This window comes from Triturus cristatus, chromosome 3_2 (genome assembly GCF_964204655.1).
Source record: "Triturus cristatus chromosome 3_2, aTriCri1.1, whole genome shotgun sequence".
In the NCBI taxonomy this organism is placed as follows: Eukaryota; Metazoa; Chordata; class Amphibia; order Caudata; family Salamandridae; genus Triturus; species Triturus cristatus.
Window position 1 is genome coordinate 810,229,092 of NC_140584.1, and position 16,781 is coordinate 810,245,872.

Below are 16,781 nucleotides of genomic sequence, written 5' to 3' on the forward strand. Positions count from 1 at the left end.
CGTTCTTGCTCTTGATAAAGGATAATAAGTGCTAGTCCCTAATAATGAGTCTGGTAGGCCCTGCCCGCAACCACCAGCTCAAATTAAGCACTAGGTCCCACTACTTTTATGAAATATAAAAGCAAATAGCCTTCACTCCGGTAATTATGTGCATATCACATTAATTTTAGTGAAAAGTAATTGAAAATTAAATTGAATGGCTATCGAATCCAAATAAATTCATGATTTTTCCAATTATGCACCAAATTTGATGCGTTAGAGTAGAAATCGTCTAGAACCTCAAATAAGAGAAATGTTACATGTGCATTTTCTTTCTATGTGGGAAAACAAACTTGCAGAGAATCCAGTCTCCCACCACCACCTCTATGAACTAAGGGAGCGGCCATCTCCTCTCCCGCCCTAGAAAGGCACATGCTCCAACTCTGTACAAGAGAAGAAGTGTGTGCCTTTAATTCAGAGTGGGAGCGGTTTGTGAATATCCACCTAACGAGCTATTAAGCGTTCCACTATTTTGCACTGCTACCCAAATAACATACTCTTTCCACGTCGTGCCCCAACGCCCACGGTTCCAAATTCTTTGAATCCGGAGATTTGCATTTACATTACAAGCTCTGTTTAGCTGCCCAAAACATAATGTACACATTTTGAAGTGAAAATGAGCACAATACTATTGAAGAAATCACGTGTGTTTCGTTTTGAGAATAAACTAACCCTACTTTCCACACAAATATATCACGATAAGGTTTGTGTCTGCATCAGATCACGCAGTGAAAGTGACTGATCTCCCATCACTGTTCTTCTAACCCAGGGTCGGAACTCAAGCTCTGCGAGCTTGTGCGAGATGACGAGTAGGGGTGGGCGAAATTTGCGAAATCCACTTTCGCAAATTATCGCGAAAATGTTTAAAATTATCGCAAACAAGCGGAAATATCGCAAAGATGCGGATTTTTTTTTCCCGCATGTTCGCGAGATTTTCTGCATGGTTGCGGGTCGCCAACTTACCCATGTGTTGGCTCGCGGGCGCGGCCATCTTGTTTTGAGTTGTCTCGCGGTGCATGATCGCGAGAAGAAAGACGTGATCGCGCGATGCATGACGTCACTGCGGGCGCGAACTGTTGCGAGACAGCGCAAATTGCTAAAAACAATCCAACATCTCATGGAGAACGCGACCGGATCAAGAAAACTTGTCAGCGAACGCAGGGATTCAGGTAAGGCGATCGCACGCGCGCGAGAATGTATTATTTTACAGCGCGAGCAAGAAACAAATTATCGCCAAGCTGCGGAAAGCGGAAGTTTTGACATTTTCGCGCTCTCCGCGGAACGCGAAAATGTCAAATTATCGCAATTTCCGCGAACGGAACGAAATTTTTGCCCAGGCCTAATGACGAGTACCAATGGGAGCTTCGCCAGGTCTGGGTGAATGCTTGTCCTTATCACTCGGATCAAGTGTGTGTATCTTTGATTTACATGTGCCATACAATGCCAACGTTACTGGGAAATTAGTGGATGTCATTAATCCATATTCAGATGTTATGTGTATTAATGTCGAAAATGTGGTTATCAGGAAAACCGCTTCGAAGGCCTTGTGAAACACACTGAACATCCCTACCCTAAAAGGCATTTTATCTCGAAGTGTGAGAAAAGTGATGCACCAAAGATGATTAGAACATTTCTGTACTGGCATTTTTTTTTCCACTCTGGAGGGTTCTTTAACAGACATTTCCAAATTAGGACCTACCACATTAGATGAATGATATCGATTACACTAGTAGGCGGCAAGGACGTACGTGAGTGAGCATGGCGAAACGCAGGAAAGGCCGCAGTGGCACAAAATTTATCAATGAGATAATGCATTTTTAAGACGTTTAAAAGCAACGTTAAGAGAACCCTAATGGGTTCCAGAAAGATGGAGCATATGACAAGAACACCAATTATGCTGATAAAAATGTGTGCATTGCTTACGGTAAAAGAAAGGGATGAACTCTACAGTGAGGTTGGCAGGTTTATACTTCTGTCTGCTCTTTTCGACAGGACTCAGGAACCTCCTGAAAGAAAAAAAGAAAAAAAGAAAAAAAGTTAGAGGCTGGGAACAGCTGGGAATACTTGTCAGTTCCACAACTCTTAACTGAGCAGGAATCAGAAGGGGCCACAATATTAGTGTGTGATGCCCATTCTCCTCCCATGCAACTACTTCTGTAGTTCATATCATACAAGCTTTCCAAACAGCTGTGCACCACTCCCCCTTAACTAGCTGTGCACCATCCCCCCTAACCTGGCTGCACACGATTCCTCCTTAACTAGCTGTGCACCATCCCCCCTAACCTGGCTGCACACGATTCCTCCTTAACTAGCTGCGCACCATTACTCCTAACAGGGCTGAGCAGCATTCATCTTACCCATAGACTGTGCACCATTTACCCTTAAAACGGCTGCGCACCACTCTTTTACCTGGCTGCCCACCACTTCCCCTTACCCTTACCCTGCTGTGCATCATTCTCACTTACCCTGATGCACACCATTCTCACTTACCTGGCTGTGCACCACTCCTCCTTACCCGGCTGCACACCGCTACTCTTTACCCAGCTGTACAGTGCTCCTCCATACCCAGCTGTACAGCGCTCCTTCATACCCAGCTGCGCACCGCTCCTCCATACCAGGCTGCGCACCGCTCCTCCTTACCCGGCTGCGCACCGCTCTTCCTTACCCGGCTGCGCACCACTCTTCCTTACCCGGCTGCGCACTAATCCTCCTTAGCCGGTTGCGCGCTACTCCTCTTTACCCGGTTGCGCGCTACTCCTCTTTACCCGGTTGCGCGCTACTCCTCTTTACCCGGTTGCGCGCTACTCCTCTTTACCCGGTTGCGCGCTACTCCGCTTTACCCGGCTGTGCACCACTCCTTACCCAGCTGCGTTTTGCCTCCAGGTTCGGTATGGATCATATAAGCTTTCACAGAAGGCCAGTGCATGTCTCACGAAGTCTTCAACAGGAGTCTGATCTTCAAATTCTTTTTCTTTTGTTTTGCTTTTTAACTAAGAGGGGGAATAAGTATTGCATAAAGATTATGATGAGGGGATACAAATTGACTTTGGCATCAATAGATTTTATGCTGTCCACCACGATGTACATCAACCAGTATCCAGTAGTGTTGCAAAGCAGCTGAATACTTCCACTTTTCAATCCCGTCTAATGATCTCTTCACAAGAGGGCCTACCCTGCATGCGAGTCACACTGACATAATTTGTCTTTTAAATGTTAGTCACCATGTTTTCCTATCCCTGTATTTTGACGTTGACATGTCGAGGAGGCAATCATTGAGAATGCTGTAAACATGCACTGAGAGCTGTGCTCTGCACCTGCGCTTAGATCTGTCCACCACCTGTTTTGAAATGTGAGTTACAATTTGCCCCGGTGCCTGCCCATATGCCTGCAATGGCAGCTAAACTGCAGATCTCCTCCACGATCTTAAGGTATACGCTATGCTCCAGCTTCAACTGTAATACCAGATGAATATCAGTCTTGCGATCCAAGCTGTAGATCTGAGTTGTACCCCTGCATTAAGATCTGATTGTACACCTTCTCGGGATCTGGCTGCACACCTTTACTGAAATCTGTGCTGTACATCTGTGCTCGGATCTGTGCTGTACACCAGTATCAGGATCTTGATGAACACCTGAGCCAGGCCCAGGATGTACACTTGAGCTGACACCTGGATGTACACGTGCACTAGATATTGACTGTGCGCCTGCTCCAAGATGTGACTGTACAAATGCACTGGTATCTTACTGTAAATCTGTGCTGAGATGAGACTTTACACTTAACCTAGGAGCTAGAGCTGCTCGATGCATTGAAATATCGAGCTGTACAACTTGTTGGAATCCTGTACTACACAAAGCAAAGAAAACTATGATTAAATTTGTGATATACTACTCTGCTGCCATCCAAGAGTGCAAATATGACAGGGGATCTGTGTAGTATAACTGAGCTGATACCGATGCTGCACACCTACACAGAAATCTGGTTCTCCAGCACACTCACTGTACACTTCTGCTAGCATCTGCACTATCCCCTGTGATGCAAGACGGGATGTGAACCTGCACCAGCACATGGCAGTACACCAGCACTTGTATAGAAGCAGGACTTCTGTGTTGGGATACAAGGTGCGTACATACGATTAAAGCCTGCGCTGACACCACAGACTTATCTAATCTTCTCAGACATCTGACTATTTGATAGACCGCTGCCACTCAACTTCAACTAAGTGCTCTCACATTTGAAAGTTTAATGCTCCTCATAGACAACTCTCAGTGACACTGGTTCAGAAGGGAACCTAAACTGGCCTCCCCATCTCCCAGGTCCCAGCAGGTGACAGCCTAAAGTTATTTTTCTGGGGTACAGCAGCTTCTAGGGCCAGATGCATACAATAGCCCAGTACACCGGTGTAAAGTTAAGTCTAATAATCTCTTGTAACCAGGATACTTTTGTCACTTTACTTATTTAATGTATGAAAAGGTTTGCAACCAGTGAGATGATTGTGATGAGAATACAGACTGCGAACATCAGAACAATTGAGAATGATTGTGATCACATTCAGTACACTTGTCAGAGTTACCACTAAAAAAACAACATATACATCTCTTAGGTACAAGCTAAATATAGGCTGGAGGGTGGATGCTTATGTAGAAAAGTACAGTATCAGTCCATCATGATTCCTGCCACCTTCTCTTCCATGGCCCATCTGAGAGGAACCATTTGCCATTTTTTAAGATTTATTCGACATATAATCATAAAAGCATATATCAAAATATTCTATCATTACATTAAAACCCAAGTCCAAAGGTACAATTAATACATGTATCGACTTTTGATAAAACTAGACATCAAAAAACCATGTATTACAAAAGGCTAAAAAATCATGCACAGTTCTAAATAGGGGGGTCCCAGCGAGAATAACTTCTTCTTATAGACCTGGAGGCTCAGGAAAAACCAAATAACGGGTAGCTAAAAATATTTACAGCACTAGATCAGCATTTACAGTTGAGCTTTTGAATTTAATGATGGCATTAGTTTTGTCCTTATTGCCCACGCCCACCCAAGATATTTCGCAACAGCTGTTAGGATGGAGGATGAAGTGCTTGTGCGTAAGATTCTTTCAGCTTCCGCGCTACTACGTATGCCTAACAGCTTACATAAAGGTCTCAGCCAAACCCGACGAGGAGTTGTATAGGCTGGACAAGCAAAAAGCATGTGTGCAACATGCATCTTTGTGGGCCGGGCATATGGGACACTTGTTGTCAGTTAAATTAGACCACCTTGACGTAAAAGATATTAAGGGTACCGAGCCCACCCTCAACTGAAAATACAGTTTCAGTTTCCTATCTAGTGGTTTTGCTATGATGTCCCAGAACGGTTCCAGGTACGTGATGTGTTTGAATTCTAGGAATATTCCTGTCAATGTGGCTGATTCACTATGCCTCAATGTGTTAAAAGTGATCCTCTCCCAATATTTTTCCTTCAAGTACTTTTTTGAGGGAAAACTAGCCGTTAATAGATCTTCCCAGAGCATTTTCAACGAGCCATCTAATTTTATGGAAGCTGTCAGATTTGATTATGTCCATAAAACCTGTGGAATAAGGTTTTAGTTCTGGTGTTATCCACAGCCTGCGCCAGTATAACACTGGGCGTAATTTTACAATGTCTGATAAAAACTTTCTTCCAAGATCATGTTGTAGCGGACACAATGGTATACTTTGGGGCAGATTGATAAAAACTTTCTTCCAAGATCATATTGTAGCGGACACAATGGTATACTTTGGGGCAGATTGGTGATACTATGTAGGAACCTATTCTCAAACTAAATGTTTTCCTACCAGAAGAGCTCTCCTGGGGCTTAGCTTTGTGGCCCACCATCATGAAGCTACCAGCTTCTGCAATGATGTGACCCTGCTCTGCCCAGAAATGTTTGCAACTTCCTAGTACCAGAAACACATTCCACGCCCTGACCACAACTGGTTATGAGTAGGGAAATAACTCTGATTGGGTATGGTCTCCTGTTCTAAAATCCCCACCTGGAAAAAAAAGTACGAGCTGCAAAAAAGCTCACTAAAAAGCACCACCATCATCAGACTTGCATGGACCATGCTTGGTACTGCTTGGATGCTGGAGAAGCTAATCATATCGTAAGCTGACAAGAGCAGTAAGATGTTATACTGGTCAACTCTACTATTTTATTTTCTATGTGGAAGCCAATGTCTGTTCAAGAACTCCAGAGAAAGCTGACCAGAACATCAAGAGGTCTTATTTAACCCTCACATAAGATCAGAGGACTGCACAAGTACATTCTTCAAATGTAGGTGAACCTCCTACTGCCACATCCTAAACCTTATCTGCTCAACATTACCAACAATCCAAACCAAGCCACCCATACCCCTAGACTCAACAGACCACTTTGCCATCCCTAGCTCTTTGCTCAGCGTCCCAGCAATGTACCAAGGTCAACCTACAAGAGACCTTCAGATCATTCACAGACTTCTGTATAGACAATCTAAATCTTGAACTCATCTCTCACCCTATCAACTTCCTGTCTGTTGGCCACTCCTGTCTAAACAACTTCAACGCTTAAAAAAACAAAAAACAAAATATATCTGAACATCCATGCTTGACTTAAAACAGACAAGCGCAAGTCAAAGCCTTCAGCACCCTGATACTATAAAGACCTTGTTGACAAACAATCCATCTGCAGACAGGAAAGAAAATGGAAGAAAAACTGAATTCCTGAGGACATCATCATACTGAAATCCCTCCACACAACAGACAGACAGCTCATCCGTGTAATCCAAGTACTATACCAACACCATCAATTAAGCCACAATCAAAAGCAGACCGTTTTTCAAACAATCAAGCACTCTATCAACCCCATACCATACTCACCTATTCCTCACTTCACACAGAAGTACCATGCCATCAATCTATTCTTTAGTAAAACAATACAAGATTTAATAGCACATCAACAATGTTAAGCCTGCTTAAACTCTTACGCCCACCACTTGTAGAATCCTGTAATGGTCATCTTTCATCATCTATGAAGATGATGTCTTACACTAGCCCTTCATCAAATCTCTTGCTGTGGACATTCTCTAACCCGCTATTAGTCAATGTCAATGCCTTCCTCACTCAAAGAATCTTCTCAGAAGCTTTCAAGACAGGTCAGATTGACTATAAATCAACACTAGACCCTGATGACTTCGCCAGATACCGACTAATCTACCATTCGTCGGCAAAATCATTGAAAAAACAGTTTATGTTTAACTCAAGATCAAATTAATGCTAACCAACTCCTGCACGGCTACCAGTCTGGCTGCAACACAGCGACTGCTACCTTACACATCATTGACAATGCCCTCCTCACCACAGATGAAGGTGACCCATGCATCCTGATATTGCTGGACCTCTTAGATGCCTTTGACAGAATCAACCATCCCACCCTCACATGAACCTTGGAGTCTTGAAAGGGTCTCACTGACAATGTCCTTCAATTGTTCTCTTCCTACTTTTTCCAACTGATTCCAGTATGTTCACAGGAAACCAAGTGTCAAAATATTTCTATCATCTGCAGGGTCCCCCTGTCCTGTTATCTTCAACCTCTACATGGAGCTACTTAGCTCTCTTCTCACAGAGAACAGCATCAAGATTTACCAATATGCTAACGATACACAACTCTAGCTTAACGTCTCCTCTGCTTCAGATATCCAATACTTCAAACACTACCTGCATATTATCCAGCCCTGGATGTTCAGCACCTACCTGCAGCATAACTCAACCAAAACATAATTCCTGTTATCTGCCAAGAACAACAAAGAAGAAACAGTACGAACCTGGCTCAATGATATGAATCTTGACAGCTTTAGAACCCAGCTTTTACTGAATGCCAAGTTACCTAGATTAAAAAAACATACTGCCAAAAAACAAAGAGCCTGGTAACAGCTCTCTCTTTTAAAGAAAGTGAATTTATTTTTCCAGAAAGTGACTTCAGGACTACTATTAAATCCTTCATACTTGTGAACCTGGATGGCGGTAACATCCTACTCCACTGCCTTCTAGACTTGACACTGGCACCACTAAAGGTACTCTACACATTGCATCTCATCTCATCCAAGACCTGGAGAATTATAATCACATCATTCCCTGCCCGATGAAACTCCATTGGCTCCGCTTGCTGGCCTGCACCATCATCAAAACCAACTGCATCCTTTACAATGCCATCATGTTTGGCACTCCTGCTTATCTTGCAGACATTTTCAGGTTCACTGGAGTTTCTCAGCACAACCACAGCTAGTACACCATCATGATGCGGACTAAGAAATCTAAAAAAGACAGAAGGGCAGCAGGACTTGTACAGCTGTGCACTCAGGATCTTGAACAACATCTCTGTATCCATTCAGAACTGCCCCAACCCTGCTCCAAATTAAGAAAGAGTTGAAAACAAATCCTTTAAAAAACACAATGTCACAAACCAGCTACCTCTCCTATCACTTGATGACGTTATCCTGGAATTTGACCACATAGGACCTCCACAGCTTTTTGGCTAGGTTCATGCTATAGAAATACCACATCATTTAATGCTTCTTGAAATAATGGCGCTTCCTGGCGAGTACAATTCCCTTGCTCTAGCAAACACTTTGTTAACCACTGTAGCCATCTCCAGTGCACACCAGCCTTAATCCACTATGACTTGAGAAAAGGCTCATCCTTAGCCTTTACCCAGGTAGAGGAAGAAGTGCCTCAAAGTCACACTTGGGGGTCCCTCTGACCCAGGTTGGCTGCACAGGGATCCAGAGCCTGTCTTATTCATGAATGGGGTGACTAGAAAGCTCAAGTAAGTGCCTGTAAGATTTTTCCATGTAGGTTCACATGCCGACTGAATCCCAGGGTGCAATCCCAGTTGGAACCCTTTTATCTGCAAGATCTCTCACTTGGATTTGCAACCATTAACCTGTGGGCTAGCATTGTGTGTTCAGAGAATTTCTAAACATTGAGTTTTCAAAGTACCCTAAATATAATTTGAGACAGACCAGGTCTTCCTGATAAAAAAAGATAATCTAAATCATTAAGAACGGACATATGTTTGAAAGTTTAATCAAGGTTTCAATAAGCTGAATCACCTGTGCACTTTAATGGTGATCCATACTAGTTAGCAATCACAAACAGCACTGAAAGTGACATAACATTTATGGTTGGATCAGTATTTAGAGCCCACCATACAGAATAACATTATGCCACCTTTTTCAAAGATAGAGGATCATAATCCTTAAATCTGAGAAAGGTAGTTTTACAAGTAGCTTAGTGATCAAGGGGGGGGCAGGTCACCATTATTGAGGAGAGGATCAGTTGTCAGGCTCTCTACTACAGGATAACAATATTCTTTTGTTTCATCTGAAAGAAATTATGCACTGCACATTTCTCTAGATCGTTATAATGCACAGAGAATGCAATAATTTGGCGACAGCACATAGCTGATCTTCTATGATTTTTGTTTTTGATTTTTTGATTTTTGTTTTATGCAATTTCACATCGTTTGTTTTCCTTTTTACTCCATCTACATGTATTGTGCTATGGTGATATTAAAGTCTGGCTCCTTTCAAAGTAACAATTATCACAGGACACTGCATCTTTAGAGAGACTGTAGTGACTGTTTTACAATGTACAATCTTCCCACAAACTTTAAACCACATGCCATGAGCATATACGCATGTACCTTTTTTATTCTGCTATATCTAAATGAATAGAGCTATAAAAATGCAACTCAAACAAGAGAATGAATGGGTAAAAATGAGGACGCTGTTGCCGGTAGACGGTAAAAGACACACAGATGATGGACAGAATGCAGAGTAAATCAAACATTTACTCACAGTCAAGAGATCTGCGTTAAATCCATCATTCTTTTCCTCATCATGCCACCCCAGTTTAGACCCATCCATATGCAAATCAGTCTTGACCCAGTGCCTCATGGAAACAGTCCAGCCTGAACTGACAAGCTAGGTCCTCCCCTGGACCGGAAACAAGCTTCCTGGGACCAGTTTTGGGCATCAGCCCTCATCCAGTGGCACAGTGAGCCCGGGACCCACGTCTGGGCATACCCGGCGCCCGTAAAACGAGAAAGCAAAAGACACACAGATGATGGACAGAATGCAGAGCAAATCAAACATTCACCCCAATCAAGAGATCTGGGTTAAATTCATCATTCTTTTGCTCGCCATGCCACCCCAGTTTAGACAAAGCCATATGCAAATCAGTCTTGACCCTGTGCCTCATGGGAACAGTCCAGCTCGAACTGCTAAGCCAGTTTCTCCCTGGACCGGAAACAAGCATCTTGAGACCGGTTTCGGAGCATCCCTCCTCATCAGCCAGGTTAGCTTGAACCAAGTGGCACAGTGAGCCCAGTACCCACATCTGGGCATACCCGGCGCACTTAAGGTGAGAAAGCAAAAGACACACAGATGATGGACAGAATGCAGATCAAATCAAACATTCACCCCCAGTCCCGTGCTCACTGCGCCACTGGATTCAAGCGAGCCTGGCTGATATGGGGTGATGCCCTGAAACCAGTCCCAGGATGCGTGTTTCCGGCCCAGGGAGGACCTGGCTTGGCAGTTCGGGCTGGATTGTTCCCATAAGCAATAGGGTTTAAGACTGATTTGCATATGGCTGGAATAAACTGGGGTGGCATGGTGAGCAAAAAAATGATGGATTAAATCCAGATTCTTGTGACTGGGGGTGAATGTTTGCATTGTTTAGCATTCCGTCCATCAATTGTTTCTTCTGCATTTGTCGCCGTACGTCGGAAGGGTATGCCCAGACGTGGGTCTCATGCTCATTGCGTCATTGGATTCAAGATAGCCTGGCTGATGAGGGGTGATGCTCCAAAACCGGTCCCAGGATGCTGGTTTCTGGTCCAGGGAGTAACTAGCTTAGCAGTTCGGGCTGGATTGTTCCCATAAGCAATAGGGTTTAAGACTGATTTGCATATGGCTGGGTCCAAACTGGGGTGGCGCGATGAGCAAAAGAATGATGGATTAAACCCAGATCCTTGTGACTGGCGGTGAATGTTTGCATTGTTCAGCATTCTGTCCATCAATTGTTTCTTCTGTAGTTGCTACTAGAGGGACATAAAATGCAGCTCAAGACATAGTTCAATTTGAGAGGTCTCAGTAAGAAGCCCAAATATTTGCACAATACTTACTAGATACACCATACAACATATCATGGGTGACATAAATCAGTCTGAATAAAGATGCACAGTAATGTTGAGCTTACAAGGGATATAGGAAGGTGCCCCATTTGAAAACATTCCCGTTCATAGATAATATGCTGAAAGAGACTGTGGAGATTATGAATTTGGGCCAGCAAGTTGAAAGATTTAAATCAATGTGTGTGAAGTATGGAAAAACACAGGAGCTCAAATATTTTAATTAACAGATTGTAAAAATGAGATCACAACAGAGTTTATGAAGCCACCGCAGATTTATCTTCTACACACAAGGCGACGTTTCTATATGGACAGCGCTAAATTGTTTGTAACTCTTGTATTGGTTACTTTGCAGACATCAAAATATTATAAAGTGCTATCCTGCACAACATGAGGATACATCGTGAAAGTAGGGTTTCACACTTTTACTGAGAAATTGTTAATCTTATACTACTGTGACATTTTGAGTTACCCTGCGCAGCCTGGTCTGAATTACCGTATATGACTTACATTCCCCACACAGCTCCATTCCACAATTCTCCCCTTCATGACACCAGAAAAATATTTTTCATCTGGGAACAACAGTTAGCTAGCTGCATGCCAGAGATTCCTTTGTTTAAAGGGACCTCTCCCGGTAAAAATTTTCTTATTTAGCAAGTAACATGGATACCTTCACAGCCTCACAAATGTCTTTCATTTCCCCAGAACCTGTTTCATCCACCCTAAATGTAAAGGTAATCTTTAGTAGAGATTTTAGCTACATTACTCGTTGGTATTAAGCAACCAGGACACATGTAACATCTGTGCTGGAGATACACTGCTTCTCCTGTAATTCTGCTACCGACCATCCACCAATGGCCAAGTCCAATGCCCCAGCTTGCACAGCACACACGCTTACACACACCCACACATACACACACACACACACCCACACACTCTATCTTTCGCTCACTCACTCATACTTCCAGTAAACAACGAGAGGAAGAGATAAATACACGTGTGGAATGGTGAGGAAGCACACTTCCTACAAGGGTGGTGCCTGGCTCTTACTGTCTTACCTGCTGAATGTATAGGGTTGTCATGGTGATCACGTGATTGACGTATGAACAGCTTCCAATTTCATCCACATTGTCCAGATTTCTGTGGTAATATTAAACAAATTATTGGGCAGTTGTGACGATATTTAACCTAGTGGCACATTTCATAAGCCACTAATACAACAATCAAAAGAGTGACTCAGGAAAGCAGAGACATTATTATAGATAAGTAAATATTATAGGGCTTTAAGGCAAATGAAAGGAACAAATAAGGAAGAATTGAGGCATAACTACTCAGTGATTATGGCGAATTATGCCATGGTCGCAAATCCAGTCCATGATAAAATACAATAATTCTTATTTTTGCAGTTTGAGGGAATACAAGCAGATGGATGCATGCCGACCCCAAGGGATGATGGCAGAAAGGATTTTGAGAACATTCAATTTCTATTGGTTTATTTAAATTGCATTTACAGATCAAGCATTGACAAAGCCAATAGCTCATGGCAAACCTGATTTGTCTGGGGGCACTTCCATAATACGGCCCAGATAGAAAGGCCTTAAGCTCTTTGTTTCAGCCTTTCAATGCCATCCTCACGCCACTCAAACACTACCTCACATAGACCCTCGCCCTCATTCCTAATCCCTGCAAATATTTCACTGCAACCTGACCCACACACAAACATCCCACGCGTGCAACAATAAGGCACCTGCCACTGGAGGTGGAGTCACATGTAGAACCATTCTGGGGACTTATTATGGAAGTGCTCCAGGAGCATTTGGCCCGCTTTGCGTGCTCTTGGGGCACTTTGGTATTTCTGAAGGGGCCACAGACGCTTGTGCGACCCCTTCTGTAATACCAATAGAGCTGGTGCACATAAAGCGCCAGCACTATCTTCATTGGGCATTCCCTCATTTGCATTTGGAGGGTGGACATCCACTTACAGGCAGGTGTAGTCACTCACCGCACCTACCTGCACCTTGCAACACGGAGTGGCTTCAAAGCAGCTGCTCCGTTGTTCACCAGAATGCACTGCCACTGGGCAGCACGAGCTTGCGCGAGTTTGCCCTATTACATAGAATGCGCTGCCACCAGGGCAGAGCATTCTATGTAATAGGGCGCACTTTTCCTGTTTATGAATGGTGCACCTGTTTTAAGGTGCCCTTGGGCACAGAACAGGAAAAGTGCTCCCTTTACATAATAGGGCCCCTGGTTATCAACACCATGCCCATCCTGCTGCAGCGGCATTACAGTCTTTCAAAGGTCTTTCTTTCCCGATGTCTTTCGTGTCTTCTTTCTGTAACCTCGTGTTCTTGTTTCTCCTGCCTCCAGCTCTCCACCTCGTGTTTAGATAGCCTACCACCTCCACGATTTGTAATGCTATTTAGTTCTCTATTTTGTGGCTCTCATTCTATTTTCCTTTTGCCCTGCTAAACTCTGCCTCATCATGTTGCCTCGCCTCCTCTCCTACCTCTGTCGCCCTATCTGATCCCCGGCCTCTCATGCTCTGTAGATGTTCCTGTACATCGTCTTTTGTCCTTTGTCACCATCAACCCTAGGTTTATCTTCTCACCCTTCTTTGGCAGGATTCAAAAATCCTTTGCTCTGTTACAATCGGCTACCCTCTGCACTGGGTTTTAATTAATTTGCGCTCTCCTGTATTGTTCTTGCTATCTATAGTTTATTTGCTTACTCTATGGCTGTGTCTCAATCCACTGTATGCCATGTTAATCTCTGCTGCCCTGTTTTCTGTAGCTCCTACCTCTGTGCTCTGTGCATCTACATACCTCACTCTTATGTTTTGAAGTCTTTCTTATGGCTCCTAACCTTTCATCCTGGAAATCTAAGTACTGGACAATTCCCGGGACACAAAATTGGGGAGCCCATTATCACTTTGCCGCGCACCCACCTCCCCTGCTCACATTCATTACAATATGAGGCAGTCATGCCTCTCAGACACCACCAATGACAAAGTAAGCTTTGGCATATGTGCCCCTCCCTTCTCTTACCACATCCTGTCTCGTCAGGCATCAATTGATTGGGCCGCCTGCGGGACAGTGGCTGCAGCATCTTCAGGTGGGAGTGTCTGACTTGGCAGTGCTGGTGGCCCTTTGATGGATCTAAGGCTTCTTTCCGCTCGCACTGAGGCAGCATAGGGGGGCATAGAGTACAGCAGGTCACGAGAGAGTTGGGCAGACTCAGTCTGCAAGACTGAAGACCCCTTGATATTTCCTGGTTTAGCACTGAAACATGCTGCTTGCCACATCAGCTGTTTGGGAGGAGTAGACAATTGTGGAAAGGCAAAGCGCTCTCCTCTGTGACTCCTCTCCCACTACTGGCAGAGCTCAGGTAAGGACCAATGTTACCAAAGAGGGGGCATATTTATTTCTTAGGTTATATTTATGATTGGTTATGAGTTAGTAAGTGGGCAGTTTCAAACTACTAGTAAAAAGTAACGATTGGTGAAAAGAGTTTGCTGCGCTCCAATATGATTGGTCACGTTTTAGTCAGTGGGTTGTGAATATATAGCCTACTTCTTCATTTCTGCAGGGTGCTGTAGCATTCTATGAATTGGGGAGCATAAGAAAAGAGAAGAGTGAGTAAGCCTGTATCTTCCTCCTCTTTCGATGACGGTGGCGATCAGCCTAAAAGAAGCAGATTGAGATCTAAATCAAGATCTCCTGCTCTTATATCAGCTTGCCAAGTGCAGCAGATGATCGAGGCGGATGTATGCATGGTGGTACAGAAGGAAAACCTAGAAGAAGAAATCTCATAATGGACATCTTATCCTCCATGTGAACTTTCATCTGGCTCGGATTCAGAGGTCCCTAGCACTTCAACTATGAGCAAAAATGTAAGGTGAGGCAAGATCCCTCAGTTACTCAAACACATAAGAGAAAATCTGGGGTATGATCCGGCACCTGCACAAGTAGATCTGGAAGGCTTTTCTCCACAGTGTGAAAGGCAACCACAAACTGCAATGCATATTCATAAGAAAATTAAGGATTTAATTTATAGGCAACTAAAGGAGGTGGAACAGTCTATGAACTAGCGATTGCTACAAAAACCTATAGCTTGGCAAAATCTGAGAAAGTCCTTCCTCATAATGTCAAGATAGATGCTGTTCTACCTCCTTTTATTGGTTGAACTTTGGTAAATCCAGAAGATTGTTCACCATTAGATCCAGTTGACACTAAGATGGACAGAGGATTGAAGAAGTCTTTTCCAGCCAATAATTTAGTCCTGAAAGCCTAAGCGATGTTTACCTCTGAACCTCTGGTAAGGGACTTTAAGTCTTTGTCCGTAGCTATTCATGAAGGCACTGACTACACGTATCTGTAGGTACAAATGGAGCTAGAGGCAAACTTCATGGCATATTTATCATCAGATGTTTTGAAATCTGCAGCCAGGAGTAATTTGGGGATGAGGGACTGAAGTTTCAGAAATATCTACTTTGTTAAAGATTCCCTTTGAGGGCTGTAAGTTTTTCAGACAGAAGTGGGACTCTATGAATACCAAACACATGTGAGTCAGTTAATCAGAAAGGTCCATAGTGAAAGTTCTGACTTCTGTTGATCTCCTTCTGAAGCAGAGTAGTAGGAGGTAGGATAATGTATTTCTACGATGTATGGCACAAAAGCATTACAAATTGGCAGCACCAGGAGTCATCCCTACTTCTGTTTGCCAAGAATCAGATTAGGATACAAGCCCTGTGGGAGAGAGTTGAAGCATTATTAAAGAAAGAAGAAATTATTCCTCTTCTTCCACAGTGGTAGGTGGTAGGGAATGGTGTCAATTTTATATATTTTCTAGCACAAAAGGCAGGCCTCAGAAGAGTACGGTCCAGTGTTGGATCTAAAGAGATGCAATATTTGGGTAAAAATAATGCAGTTCTGAATTATAAAATTGCAGAGGATCATTCCAATGATCTCGAAGAGAGATTTTCTGGTGACCACTGATCTAGAAGATGTTTTATCTACGCATCCGGATACATGCAAAACATCAGTCATTTATGTGCTTTGCCATAGAGGTTCTCCATTTTCAGGTCAGGTTCCTCCCTATTGATCTGAAATCAGTTTCTCGAGTTTTCACCAAGGTAGTGGCACTGCTCCATCATGATGGAGGAGATTTTTATTCAGCCATATCCTGACAAGACACTATTTTATTCCTCGTTAAGCACTCTAACAGATATTTATAAGAGAAGGGTATACTTGGTGCTTAAGGAGCAAGGCTTTCTAACAAACATGCAAAGTTCCCAGCTGTTGCCATTACAAGGACAACTGCTCATGAAGGTCAGGGAATAGAAAGCTTCAGTGATTCTGACAGTGCCAACATGGCCCGCCCTTGTTGGTATTCTCTCCTGATTTCAATAAAGTTTTGTCAAGAGTTTCTACTTCAGATTTCTCCATCACCTCTGGTGTTTCCTTCTCTACATTAAGACACTTTAGCGAAGCTCAGGTTGACGACCTAGAGAGTCAAAGGGATGGGCTAATAAAACGAG

The 16,781-nt window shown here is 43.5% G+C and overlaps 1 protein-coding gene across 2 annotated transcripts in view; it reads right to left on the reverse strand.

The window, feature by feature from the left end:
• Positions 1-16,781, reverse strand: part of NBEAL1 (neurobeachin like 1) — a 978,461-nt gene that overhangs the window by 725,623 nt on the left and 236,057 nt on the right. For both annotated transcript variants that reach the window (XM_085648956.1, XM_085648955.1), the window contains exons 5-7: positions 12,301-12,382; positions 2,902-3,029; positions 1,963-2,045 (exon numbers count right to left, since the gene is read on the reverse strand). In XM_085648956.1, coding sequence (XP_085505082.1) covers positions 1,963-2,045; positions 2,902-3,029; positions 12,301-12,382 — 293 coding nt within the window. The remainder of the gene's footprint in view (positions 1-1,962; positions 2,046-2,901; positions 3,030-12,300; positions 12,383-16,781) is intronic.